General features: G+C 31.9%; 1 protein-coding gene across 1 annotated transcript in view; it reads left to right on the top strand.

Moving 5' to 3' along the window:
• The first annotated feature begins 3,941 nt into the window (after nucleotides 1-3,941).
• The window catches only part of LOC139490017 (NADPH oxidase 5-like), a 29,787-nt gene continuing 19,084 nt past the window's right edge, over nucleotides 3,942-14,644 (top strand). Inside the window, exons 1-3 of the mRNA XM_071276869.1 lie at nucleotides 3,942-4,027; nucleotides 13,345-13,450; nucleotides 13,821-13,971. Coding sequence (XP_071132970.1) covers nucleotides 3,942-4,027; nucleotides 13,345-13,450; nucleotides 13,821-13,971 — 343 coding nt within the window. The remainder of the gene's footprint in view (nucleotides 4,028-13,344; nucleotides 13,451-13,820; nucleotides 13,972-14,644) is intronic.

Here is a 14,644-nt window from a genome sequence, read left to right as displayed (position 1 = left end):
TTCTTTTAGACAATAAATTCAAATTAAAAACATCGCACCTGCTCTTTCTCAAAAATAATTTTACAGCGTAGTGTACTACCAGTGAGACAAAGAATATCAAAATTATAGAAAATTCTACAAGCTCTAACTCAAAATATTGACAATTCTGTGTTAAGGGGGTGTAAAATTCAGTTTGACAGCTTCAGACGTGATAAAATTTGACCTTTCTGAACTGGACCAAATCACTACTTACCATAAAGATTCAGCACCCAAATTTTTTTAATATGTAATAACATCCCCCTTCTTAATATTTCATGCATTTAATATCAAGAAATCAACTGGGAAAGAGTATTAAATAAAACATGCAAGTTATACACTGTTCACGATAGGGACTATATTCGTAAGACAACGAAAACCAAAGGACGATAACTGTGTCCTTGGACCAGACGCTATGTGTTGACTTGTGTAATATTATTTCTTTGTCTTGTAATATAATGATAATGCCTACTTCCAACTGAATCGGGCAATAAGTCTCTTAAATACTCTTGAGTTTTATTATTCAAAATTATGTGATAATGAATGAGTCTATGATTGCGTCGTCTTTCAGATATTTTTTCCATCTAGTTTCAACATATAAATTGTTTATACTGGTAAGTTTAGAGACTTGGATGGAGATTTTTCAAATAGGCACTCATACCACAACTTCTTATATCTAATTAAAGAGTACAAAACTGAAAAAAACAAAATCAAGACCCTCAAAAAGAATCAAACATGTATCATTTTGTTTAAAATTTAAAAACTATATGTACCTAAACTTTTCATGAATGAGGAAGAATCAATGAACTACAGTTTGATATCAAAGTAAACACACGTGATAACAACCACTTGATAACAACCTCATGCTGGGTCTCGGGTGAATATTTATCTTAATAACACTCTTACCGCATGTCTTTATTATCTAATATTTATAACCTTTTTTCAATGTATATTAAAACATTCTTACTTTATTTAAACAATACATCAAACGGTTATTTTTTCGTTGAAACAATAAAATTCTCTTATTGGTCCTTTAAATAAATGAAGGAAGCGATTTTCACTTTCTACTCTAAAAAATTGATAAATGTATTGCTGTCATAAATAAAACTGTACGTTATTCTTATCAGGGTATGACTTTTAAAGTTTAGTATTTTTTATTAATATTCATTTTTTCGTCGAAACAATAAAACGTCCTGTTATTGGTTCTTTGAATGATATAAGGAAGCGATTCCTACTTTCTATTCTATAACCTTGGGAAATATATTGCTGTGATGAAAAGCTTTCTTATTGTTTATACATGATATTTATTTTAAAAAAAATGATGTATATTTAAGCATTGAATTTCTTAAGTGATAAAAAAGACAGCAACCTTTAAAAAAAAAAGCAACTATTTCTACTTCAAAACCTGATAAAATTGTTGTACATAATAAAAAAAAAAAACTGTCAGTTTTTCCTTATAAACAATTATTTATATTTAAAAGTGTGTTTTCAATGTATTTATATTTAAACATTCATTCGTAATTTAAAAACACATCAATCGGTTATATATTGTTTGATGAGGGGAAAAAAACAATGTTCTCTTTTTGGTCCTTCAAATAAATGAAGGAAGCGATTTTTACTTTCTACTCTAAACATTTGAAAAATGTATTGCACTTTGCAGTCATATATAAAAACTGTCCTTTAATCTTTATCAGGGAATAATGTATTTATAGAGTGCTATTTATTATCAATTATATCTTTATTAGCTTATGTAATTCAAAAACATACTAACATTCTTTTTTTTCTTTTTTTCGTTGAAACAATATAACGACCTCTTATTGGTTCTTAATAATAATGGAATAATACAAGGAAGCATAGCTGTCTGCTGTAATAAAAAAAAAAAACTATCAGTTATTCTTATATCATAATATTTATAAAAAAAAAAATTTCAACGTATATTCAAACATTCTTACGTAATTTAAAAACACATCAATTGGTTATTGTTTGTTGCTGAAAAAACAGTGTTCTTTTATTGGTCCTTTAAATAAATGAAGGAAGCGATAATGTCTACATACTTATTTAAAATATTGAGAAATATATTATTGTCATAAAAAAGAAACTGTAAGTTATACATTCTATATGTACAACGTGTTTTTTCAAGGTAAATTGTATATGTATATAAACATTCTTACGTTGAAACATTATACTGCTTAGTTCTGATTGGTCCTTTAAATAAATAAAGGAAGCTAAAATTTCTACTTACTACTCCTGAAACTTGAGAAATATATTGCTGTCAGAAAAAAAAACCCACAACAATCGGTTATTTCTGATTTTCTGATTGAAACAATTACGTGTTCTCTTATTACTCCTAAAAACAATCAAGGATTCAGAAGCGATATCAACTTTCTATGCTAAAAACATTAGAAAAAGTATTGCTTTGAAATTCATACCTTATTTTTTTCAAATTATATTTAAATCCTTGTACGTAACACAAAACCACTTTAATAGGTAATATTCTTAAGGGGGAGGGTAACAATACTATATTATTGAAAAGACAAAAACGGAGTCATTTCTACTGACTAATTTAAAATATTGAGAAATATATTGCTGTCCAAAACAAATAATGAAGTAGTTGAAACTGTCGAATATTGAATAACAAATGCATGTAAAAAATCAGGATTGACATCAATGGGAATAAACTTAAACCATGTCAATGTTTGTACTTCTTTTGCATCAAGGCTACATTTTTACACCAGTCCTTCACTTTCGTAAAACTAATATATAAAAACTAACGTAGGTCCAGTAAGACTCCTCGCATACTATCCTCTCACCCAATCTCTCTCCATCACACACACTCTGTCTCCTCTCACATACTCTTCTCTCCTCTCCTCTCACATATACCCACTCTTTCCTCTCACACACTCTCTCTCTTTCCTCTCACACGTACCCACTCTCTCCTCTCAAACACACCCTCTCTTTCCTCTCACACATACTCACTCTTTCCTCTCACACATACTCACTCTCTTCTCTCACACATACACACACTCTGTCTGCTCTCACATACTCTTCTCTCCTCTCCTCTCCTCTCCTCTCACATATACCCACTCTTTCCTCTCACAGACTCTCTCTCTTTCCTCTCACACGTACCCACTCTCTCCTCTCAAACACACCCTCTCTTTCCTCTCACACATACTCACTCTTTCCTCTCACACATACACACACTCTGTCTCATATCACATTCTCTCTCTCCTCTCACATATACCCACTCTCTCCTCTCACACACTCTCTTTCCTCTCACACGTACCCACTCTCTCCTCTCACACATACTCACTCTCTTCTCTCTTACATACTCATTGTCTCCTCTCACTCACTCTCCTCTATCTTCTCACACATTCTCTCCTCTTCTTTCCATTTGCACACACACACTCTCTCTCTCCTCTCAGACACTCTTTGTCTCCTATCACACATTCTCTCTCCTCACACACAATGTCACTCCTCTCACACACAGTCATCTCCCCTACCACACACACACAGTCTCAACCTTTCGCCAAACCCTCAAAACTCCCAACTTTAGCCCAACCGTTATCTTTAGCCAACGCTTAACTTTAGCCAACGCTTAACCTTAGCCAAACCCTTGACTTTCGGCCCGCCCTGAATTCCACCCGACCTTAACCTACTTCACTATCACACTCTTAACTATCTCAACCCTTCGCATACCTATCCCTATATACCCTTTACTATACCTACACATAACCATACTTACCCGTAACTACCTAACCCTTAACCCTACTTATCCCTAACACCAATATTACACCCCAGAATTTACCCATGCCTGCAGGACACTTAACCCTTACTCCTATACATGACGCCAAATCCTTTCCAGTGAATGCTCTGTATATGACTATTTCCCATCCACATGAGAAATATCAATATAACACAGATTCAAAATGGCTATAGGTGTTCTACTCCTTCAGGGCTGTGGAAACCACAGTCCATCGGGGAGAACGCCACTGTCTACCATTGTCTGGGAAAGGTTGGTACTCGTCCCTTCAGTTGACCTTCATTAGGTATGAGTACAACACTAAATAAGAAAATCTATGCATTTTATTGCAATGAAAATATCATACTTCACCGGTCTTTAAACATTTTACAATTTGCAATATAAACCTGTATGAAGAACCAACTTTTTTGTTTTCATTTGCATATCACTTTTTTAATATTCTTGACCCTTTTTATTTTCAGTTATCTCAACAATTTCTTAGATTTTGTATGAACAAAAAATATTAAATGAGATAAAATAAAGGGTGCTAACTGTGACAATCCTTAAGTCATTGTTAATATATAAAACGTAACAAGTATACATGTACGCTAATTAACCGATTGCACAATGTATGTAATTATCAGTTTACTAGTATTCATAGTAATCACTGAACTGTAGAAATATCAACTGAACATTAAAATATCTTAAATTTTAATTTCTATTATAAGGATTTTTCTAATGATTAAAGTGGTTATATAACATTTTTTTTAATCTGACGCTCAAAAACCTTTGCGTTAAACGCAAACCTTTGCGATATAACGCACACCTTTGCGATATAACGCAATCCTTAATAGTTATCCCATAAGGACGCGGTGTGTCAGTGTAAGATCACCCCGATGGCCGGAGGCCAGAGGGTGATCTAACACTGACACACCAAGTCCGACTGGGATAATTATTTTACATCCCAGCTGTTTTAGATTAGACGAAAAACCATTTACAATTCATAAAAACAACCATAACAATATACTTTATATATTACTATATGATGTATACCCTTTTTGACCCCTAAACACGATGAGTAGATATCAAACAATGTCAACTCGCCCCACTTGCCAATCGGCCCACGATATATCGCCACTTTATAAAAATATCGTCCCAATCTTGTTTACCGACTTGCCCCACTTTGAAAAAGTGTAAAATCAAATTGAACAATCAGTCTGAAAACTCACAAATTAACGTAAAAGGTTAAAACCCCACTGAATAAAGGTTTGACAACTCGCCCCACTAATAAAAATATCTTGCTTTCTTTAAGTATGTCAAATTACTATTATTTCGTATCAAGTCGTCCTGGTGTAGTGGTATGTGTCGTGGCTTGATATGCTAAAGGTCTTGAGTTCGAATCCCAGCATATCTACTGGATTTTTTCTACGTGATAGATAGTCTGTTCCGTAAAATTAATTATAAGTTTTATAGTGGATTTGACATTCCCGCCAAAATGTTACAGAACAAAGGAAAGCATACATAACAAAGAAACTCAAACTAGGGTGATCTGGCAGGGGTGATCCGGCTCAGATCACCCCTGTTAGAACAAAGGAGCTGGGATGTAATTTGCGTTGTAACGCAAAACTTTGCGTTATAACGCAAACATTCTTTTTATCTTATTTCTTATTCAAGATCCAAAGGAAACCATAGTTATTAACGGAGGAGTCTGTATATATTAAAATCTATCACCTTTGTAGTAATTGCGTTAAACGCAAACATAGGAAGAAAAATAAAAAAAAATGTGTGGCGCTAATACGCTTCCGTCAAAAGTGTTATTTTTACAGATTCTTATCGAAATAATTTGAAGGCAAACAAAATAAAATATATGATATACACAATTTTTAACAGCGAAAGATGCAATAGGTTAAAACAGATATTTCATATTTTTGGATAATTTTGCGGGGTTTCGTGAGGTTTTTGTCGGGGCTTTCAACAAAAACTATGGTATCATTTACGAAACATCTCAAAACTTTCCAAAGATATGAGCTATCTATAACTTGTACTATTGATTTATCTAAAAACAAAATCATGTACCGGACTTTAAATATATTAAAATGCAATAAATGTGTAATCCCCAACCGTTACATGTAAGTGTTAATTCGGTTTCTTTAGTGCGGAGGTGTAAATAAAGCAACAAAAATGTGTTTTTGTAAAGCAATAATTATATACTATTTTTTTTTCTTTTTGAGTCGAAATAGAAAATAAAAAAAGGTTTGAGTACATGTATCAGTTATATAATTTAAAAGATTGTATCCGGACTTCTTTTACATTAAAGAGTATAAAATACAAGGAGTGTCGTCATGCTATCCGTTAAATTGTTCCAATGCGGATCCATACCAGTAGAGTGGGTATGAATTTTTAAAGTATAACACTGTAAACATTGCGGAACAAACGTCAATTTGACCATTTAAATGGTATAATAATTTAGCACAAATACCCGGATTAAGAAATCAAATAATTTGGAAAGATATATGATATGACGGGTTACGGGTATTGATATATGTGGTCAATTAATCACATTCGGTGTATAAATATGACACTTACGTGTTGTAATGATTTCGTTGTGGAAAAATCAAAATAGATACCGAAATATGCATCAATTACATTAAATATATACGTCAAAATTCCAATGTATATTAATAACAATGAAGTCATTTGAATAAACGTTCATATAAAAACGTATGGTCATTTGTTATTAGATTATCTTGTAAGTTTATGATGAACGGGATTACACGTGTTAGGCCGCTTACGATCTCAGAATTAACTGAAAGTACATGCATAGATATTGGTGATACGTATAACTCGAGGTAAATTAAATGTTTAAATTTGAATATCTACTTTTTATAATTAATTGTTAATGATCTGCTCTTGATCGTGAATATGCATTAAATATTTTGCTACTGTACATAAGAAATAAATATTTGTATTTAACTGAAAGTGCACTAACGCAAAGAGATTGGAGATTCTTAGACCTGCATGTATGTTTCCCTTAAATGCCTTAATTCTGTAATTAATTGAAATGTGTGTTCGATGCTAAAATTCATGACATACAAATGTATTTGCCACTAGACATTAAGAAAGATATCATTAATTTTGATTTCGCTTAAAGTACACACATAGTGTTTGGAGTACTTATAACTCTATATGTTATGTTTTTTTTTATTAATTCTAATTAATTGTTCATATGATTATGTTCTTGATCCTGGATAAGTAAAGTATGCAAATTCGCCATTAGACATTCAGAAAGTAATGATTTTATACATCTTGAAGTACACATTTAGATGTTAGAGATACGTATACCTCTATGTAATGTTTCCTTTCAAATATCGTTATTCTATCAATTGAAATTTGATTTTGATGCTAAAAAATGAATGTCATATTTGCCATTGGACATTAAGAAAATTATGATTTTATTTTACTTAAATTATACACATACATATTCAACATATTTACTCCTCGACGTAATACTGTTACGATAATTAACGGTTCATATGTTCTAAGACTTGGTCATGAATATGCATGAAATATTTGCCACTAAACATTTAGAAAGCAATAATATTAATGAATGTTTCAATCTAAAAACCTGAATTATGTTATTGCTTGATAATCTGTTCTCGATCCTAAAAATGCATGAAAGATTTGCCACTGCCCATTTAGAAAGCAGTAATTTTATTTATCTGAAAGAAAGCGCATACTAGTTATATTATGCGTGAAATATTTGCCACTATATACACGTAGTTATATTACTTCTGTAATTAATTGTTGACCTGCTTTTCGATTTTGATTATGTATTTGCCATTGGATATTTACATTTCTCCTGTTATAAATTGTTAGTCTGTTCTCGGTCCTGAATGTGCATTAGTTATTTGCCACTGGACATTACGAAGACAATAATCAGTCATTTTTATTTTTTTATTTTTTTTATTTTAAGCATTTAAAGTATGAGAGTAGACAATACATAAAATATAATCATTGCAAAAGCATTGATTATTGCTTTCGTAATGTCCAGTTGCAAATACGAATATAAAGGCAGCATTCTTTCTTGATATAATAGTATAAATTTGTTTGATGAAACCAAAAATTTCTTGTTTTCATAATGAAGTCTTATGTACAGTGCACCAATTTTATTTCTGGATTGTTTGAAATGTGAATATACTAGAATGTTTGATATGAATTGTATCCTCCATTCAATCAACTATTGTACTAATAATGTCTTATGTTACTCTGCTTCCATATTGACCAAACGATAATGTGAATATCTCTTTTTCTGTGAGGGGTTAATTTTGAGGTCCTCTTCGTGGTCCGCATTTAGGTTGTGACGTTTTCTTTTTTTTAAATCAAGAGACAACTAATCAAGTTTCATCAACTGAACCTTAAAGTGCCGGGTGTAAACAGTCTCGCTTTTCGTCTTGTTTTTTTTATGTACGTAGAAATGGTTGTTTTACATTGTCTTCAATTACATTCCTTATTTAGCATGTAAAAATAAAGTCAACAGTAGTATACCGGTGTTCCAAAGTCACAAATCGGTATAATTTTCGAGTTAATGCTAACTTTGAAAACTTCAACTTTTGAACGGTGACGAGGTCAAAATATATCATCAACTTTTAATTTTAATATATATACTTGTAACTATGTAACTATGATTTGTAAAGTAAATGATAAACTTATATTAAAAATGTTTAGGGTAACCGTGGAATGTCAAATATTTAAGGAATCATTTTTTTTGACAAGTAGGAGGCAAAATGAACTGTATGAGACAAACAACTACAACTAGTATAGAATAATTGGTTTTATTCATTGTTGAAGCCCATACGGTGAACTATTATAGTTGTTGAATTGTGTCATTTGTTCTCTTGTGGAGAGTTGTCTAATTAAAAAAAAATCAAACCACATCTTCTTATTTTTATATGTCTGTCTGATATTGACATTTTATCTAAAAAAAAAATTAAAACAACACTTTATAACGCATCTGAAACGCATTTTTGGAATGACTAACATCAAGAACACCAGAAGCCGAATATTGGAAAGTCGGGGACAAAATGCTTGATAGGAATTTCACAAATACAACTTTTTTTTTAGATTTGAGAATTATCTCAAACGTTAAATAAATGTATTATTCATGTTAAGTAACTGCTATTTTCACAAGTATATACGAGTCTTGTCACTGATTACCAAAGGAGTAGGTCCGGTAAGGGCCGATTTTGGCCTCAAATTTCAGGTTCATCTGAAGAAAGATTTTGAACACTTTTTGAACACTTACATTTGTAAGTGTCTACTTTAGTAGAATCAATTAGTACGTGCGATAGATTTTAACTGATTTAGTCACTAAAACCGCTCCAATTCAAGCCTAAATATGAAAAATCTATCAAATATGCCAAAATATGTCACTTTGCAGATGTTTTTTGTCTAGTGGCTAATATATGTAATTTATTATCATCAAATACAGTTTCCACTTACATGTTAAGAATGAACACAAATGCGGCCACTTTCATTTCAAACGGAAATCGTCTAAAAATTAATCAAATGCAAACATTTCGAGGATTTTAGTAATTTAGAATGACTTAATGATGCAAGTACCCGATATATTTGCATTGTATTGTCAAAAACAGCCCATATCTATGTAGCAGAAGTATTCTACTTTCAAATGAATAGCTAAAAGTTTACATTTTAACAATTTTGTAAAACTGCTATATTTTGGGGTCAAAAACGGGTCTTACTGGACCTACTCCTTTGACTAGAATGATATAGAGACTTGCCTCGAAAACGGCAAACTCGGTCATCTTTTCGACTCAATTAATATCGGTGATAAATATCATAATTCTATGATTTGTGAACCTTCAAAGATTTTTTTAACAAGATTGTTGCAAAAACAAAGACTTTTCTTTCTTTCACTTCTACAATTTTGCGGCCATCATCAATGAACTGATTATTTTGACACTTTTCGATTTACCTGGGCATAGATTGCTCCAGACCGTTTGGCTGTGCAGTATGCATAAATACAGAGCAATATCAAGTCACAATAGTGATGCATACTTAAAAAAAATATCAGTTTAAAGTACACATTTTCATAACGATAATAAAACTTTGACCAACTCGCTTATCCCGGTTTGTCTGTTCTGTAGATTTGTTCTCGTCATGAATGCGCATGAAATATTTGCAACTGGACATTTATCAAGTAGCAATCAACCAAATACACAAAAATGCATGCATTCATAACTCTGTTTGACAAGCATAAGTTTTTACAGCAACAATTTGAACATTACAAATCTTCGATTCATTAGTCTAAGGGCAATTTATCCAGATGTGTTCACCTTTTCACAAATCAGCGTACAAATAACCAATTACAAACATATTGTACTAGGGTTTAATTATTGTAAATTGTAATTAGCTGTAACAAGGATCCTTTTAAAGAAAATACGTTTATTACAGAAATTTTTTAATTACTGTGTTTTGACTCCGGTGTACAAATGTACATGTATACAATTTTCCATCACGTTGCCTTCTGTGTGGACGGACATTATAGAAATTGGTCTAATAAAAATTAATGATTGTGTAAAATCAAGCTTACATTAACGATCGGTGCATTTTCTTGGGGGGAAATACATGTAGTAGTTTGATATTCGGAAAACAGTTTTATATTGTCCCTTCATTTCACTGATTGAAAGCTTGGTTTAATTATTTTCTCAATCCTGCAGTTTTGGTGTATAATTATTCTCTACTCTGTAAAACTGTAAAACTCCAACCAGACTCTTGTTTAATTTAAATGAGGAACCATGTTCAGATTTGATTGGCTCTCGTATTACAGAAAAACGTCTCAAATAAAATATGACTTTTGTACTTGTACATTATATGAGGGTCTGTATGGGCTTTACAGAATAGCTTAAAAGGAGAGAGAAAAGACAACTTAACATGCCTAAGAATATGAAGAAGTAGTCTAAGAGACCTTCTGTAGTTTGTATTTATTTTTATTTTGTCGTCATAAAACCTGTTCTGGTCGGTGTCTTCCTGGCACTGTATAGTGTGAGGTATCTTTTTAAGTCGTTATAACTTCTGCTCTCTTCAATGTCTCCCTGACCATGTAATACTCTCAGTTCGATCAAAAAAATTTAACGGTAGTATTAATGATAATTATGTTTACTTTCAATTACAAATAAAAGACTTAAAGCTATAAAACGATTTAAACTTTAAATCAAACAGATGTTAAAGTTAATTAACAAAGTTCGTTTATATATATATTTTTTTAATTTAAAATAATGAAAACATTGATAGATAATAAATCCGATATAAACATAAATTAAAGGTACAATGCATACAGCTACTAGTACTGTACATGTATGAAAAGACTTGAGACCCGTTTAGTCGATCTTCATAAAGAAAAATGAAAGAAATTCCGAAATTATGTGTCCAATATTTCATATCTAAAATGAAAACCGTTAATTACATGTATAAACCCATAGATGAGGATAACGACAATTCTTCTGATGAAAGGTAGGCAAATTAAATTTCAGTTTTTCAAAGTACGAACTGAAACCAGTATTAGATTTTTAGGAAAACCAATCGTTAATTGCCTTAAAGTACCGTTTAGATATGCTCAAAACCTCATGCGAAAAATCGAAGATGTAAATGCAAGTCTTTCATGGACATTTCAAAAAATATTTATTGATTGATATGATATGTGCTTAACTTCCATTGGCAAATAGTTCATGCATATTCAGTAGTAAAAGTTGATTATAAAGTAATCTATATTGAAGGCAGTCATCTTACAATAGTTTTTGGATTTAACATCCCAGTTCTGACCGGACGAGGCTGCGTACTTTTACATCACGAACAGCAAAACAGACGCTATATTTGGCAAAGGGCTTTTACAATCGACCGGAGGACTGAAGACCTATTAAGTGATCATATTTATTTTCTCATGCTTTGGAGTAGGACAATAGATAAAACAGTAAAAAAGGAAAGAGTTAACGAAAGATCAAATTTGTTTTTAAATAACAATACATTACACACTCAATATTGGTGGACAATAAATTTTTATCTGAAGGCTTAAATTCAATTTATATAATTAATTAAATGGGCATTTACAAATAAGGACTATATTGAGCATTCATACAAAAAACGTTTAGGCTTCATATTGACACGTTCAGTGGAATGGAAATAGTTGGGCTTTCTTTAAAAGTACACGATTTAGCGCCCTTTAGCAACTAGACAAGTCATGGTTATGTATTGTAGTTCAGTGACAATGTATGGGCGCGTTATTTATTGACACATCGGACACGTTTGAGGTGATGGACAGGTTTCTGGGTGTTTCATATATATTCCAGTACCATTATTTTACAGAACTTGAAAGAACATGTACCTCCGAAGTATGCTAGTAATATGAAATAAGGAATAAAATTGAGAATGGAAATGGGGAATGTGTCAAAGAGACAACAACCCGACCAAATAAAAAACAACAGCAGAGGATCACCAACAGGTCTTCAATGTAGCGAGAAATTCCCGCACCCGGAGGCGTCCCTCAGCTGGCCCCTAAACAAATATATAAGGAACACTGCATTATGTAGCACTTTTGTGTTTTACTATAATAATTTCATCGTAAATATACTGGACAGGTACACAGAAGTTTGTACCACACAATACAAGTTTGTATAAATGTACCCCACAATACATGTAGAAGTACAAATCCAGTACAAGAAAATTACAGTACAGTAATAGCGGTTAAGTGTGAGCATATTTTGATTAAATTGAGTATCTCAATAGGGTCCCATATGATCATATATGCTAGCTTCATGATACATGATCTATTATATATATTATGACTGAATAAATGTACTTTAAAAAATAAAATTAACAGACTAAAAATGAAAAAAAAAATAATCAATCAAAACAAAAGGAGTAGGTCCGGTAAGGACCGATTTTGGCCTCAAATTTCAGATTCATCTGACGGAAGATTTTGACCACTTTTTAAACACTTAAGTGTCTATTTCATATGATGCAATTAATTTATGTGAAAGATTATAACTTATTTAGTCATTAAAAACGATCCGATTCTGGCTCAAATATGAAAAATCTACCAAATATGTGAAAAACTGTCACTTTTCAGATGGTTTTTGTCAAAAACGAAAGTGGCCGCATCCGTGTTCATCCTCAATCTTTATATATGTTATGTATTATCATTATATACAACTTCCATTTCAATATTTTGGATGAACACGAATGCGGCCACTTTCGTTTTACACGGAAACCGTCTAAAATTTAACTAAAATGCTGGAATTGTGAAGATTTCAGTAATTTAGCATGAATTAATGGTGCTAGTTCTCAATAGATGTGCATTGTATTGGCAAAAAGAGCCCATATTTATGTAGCAGAACCTTTCTACTATCCAATAAATGACTAAAAGTTTACATTTTAACAATTTTGTAAAACTGCTATATTTTGGGGCCAAAAAGGGGTCTTACTGGACCTACTCCTTTCAGCGGAGACGGCAGTTCTATCAAATTGGTAAATGAGGAGATATTTTGTTTACATTAACCAAAAATTTAATTTTTCAGCGAAGATGAACGGTGGGTCAAATTGGTAAACAAGGAATTTCAAAAGTTTGCAGAGAATGGAAGACTCTGTACTGAAAATTTTAAGAAAGCATTACGACTTAAAAAGGTAAACGCACGAACCAATTTGTTTTATATCGTATTTGATTGAAGGTGTTGAAAAACTAAAAAAAACATTTATGTTAACGCTGTGCGCGAAACAAAATAGAATCAGACAAGAATACATACCCCCTCCCCCTTGGAGTTAAATTGTTGCTCCATAAAGAGTATACAGAAAAAAGACCAAGCATCTAGACCCTTATGTAAACTCGCACGAGAGCACGTCTATATACAATGTAATGTATGTATACAATGTAGCAAAATGTGTTTTGTGTCTCTTTTTGTTGCCATCATAGTTTCGTTTGAATTAATTTAGTTTTTATATTTGTTTGTGTTTGTTTAATTACTTGTGTTTATGTTTTTTGTATTTTTTGCTGTAGTCATTTTTTGGTGAGAGGTTCTTTGCACTGTTTGACACTGATGGCAGCGGGGATATTGAGTGTGAAGAGTTAATTAACGGACTACGCATGCTCAAGAATGGAACACTAACGCAAAAATTAAAATTTCTCTTTGATGTTTTTGACGCAGATGGTAAATATTTGTTGAATAAGCAAAATTAAAATATATTTAAAGAAAATATTTTAGGGAAGAAAAAAAATCAACATAAAACCATTTTATTGATGATTCCAAACTTCTTTTTATTTCATTTTGTCACATGTGCAAATAACCCCGAGGACGAAGGTTGAATCTAAGTCATTTCGTACCTGTAAATGCAAACTCGCGCTTAACCTACTCGTACCTTTACAAGTCGTTCGTTACTAACTCATATTCAATTTTAAATCACAAAGTATATACACATTTTTTTATTACAATGAACTAGACGATGTGGAAATTTACTGCAGACTTGATCGCACCTGCCACCTGTTAAAATAGCATATAGCATGTCTGTCATATTCACTGTGGCTTTGTCTTTCCCTTCCATCAGATTCTTCTTCTTTTGTTTTTAGAATTTTTACGTAATAAATCAAATTATTTTTTTTACACTTTAAGATATGGGGAAAATCTGGATTCATATAATGTTTTATTTGGTAATATTTCATAGCGGGTTGCTATCTTCTCATCGATAAAATACGCTTCTGGTTGAAGTTGATGTACTAGTACATTGTATTTAAACGATGTAAACGTGCATGTGTGTGGCTGAATGGACGCGAGAAGATTATCTCGTCTTTTAAGGGGCGGATCCAGCCATTTTTGTCAAGCATGC

This window comes from Mytilus edulis, chromosome 9, assembly GCF_963676685.1.
Source record: "Mytilus edulis chromosome 9, xbMytEdul2.2, whole genome shotgun sequence".
Lineage (NCBI taxonomy): Eukaryota > Metazoa > Mollusca > Bivalvia > Mytilida > Mytilidae > Mytilus > Mytilus edulis.
The sequence above is the reverse complement of the archived record's forward strand: the minus strand, read 5'-3'. Positions and strand labels throughout refer to the sequence as shown.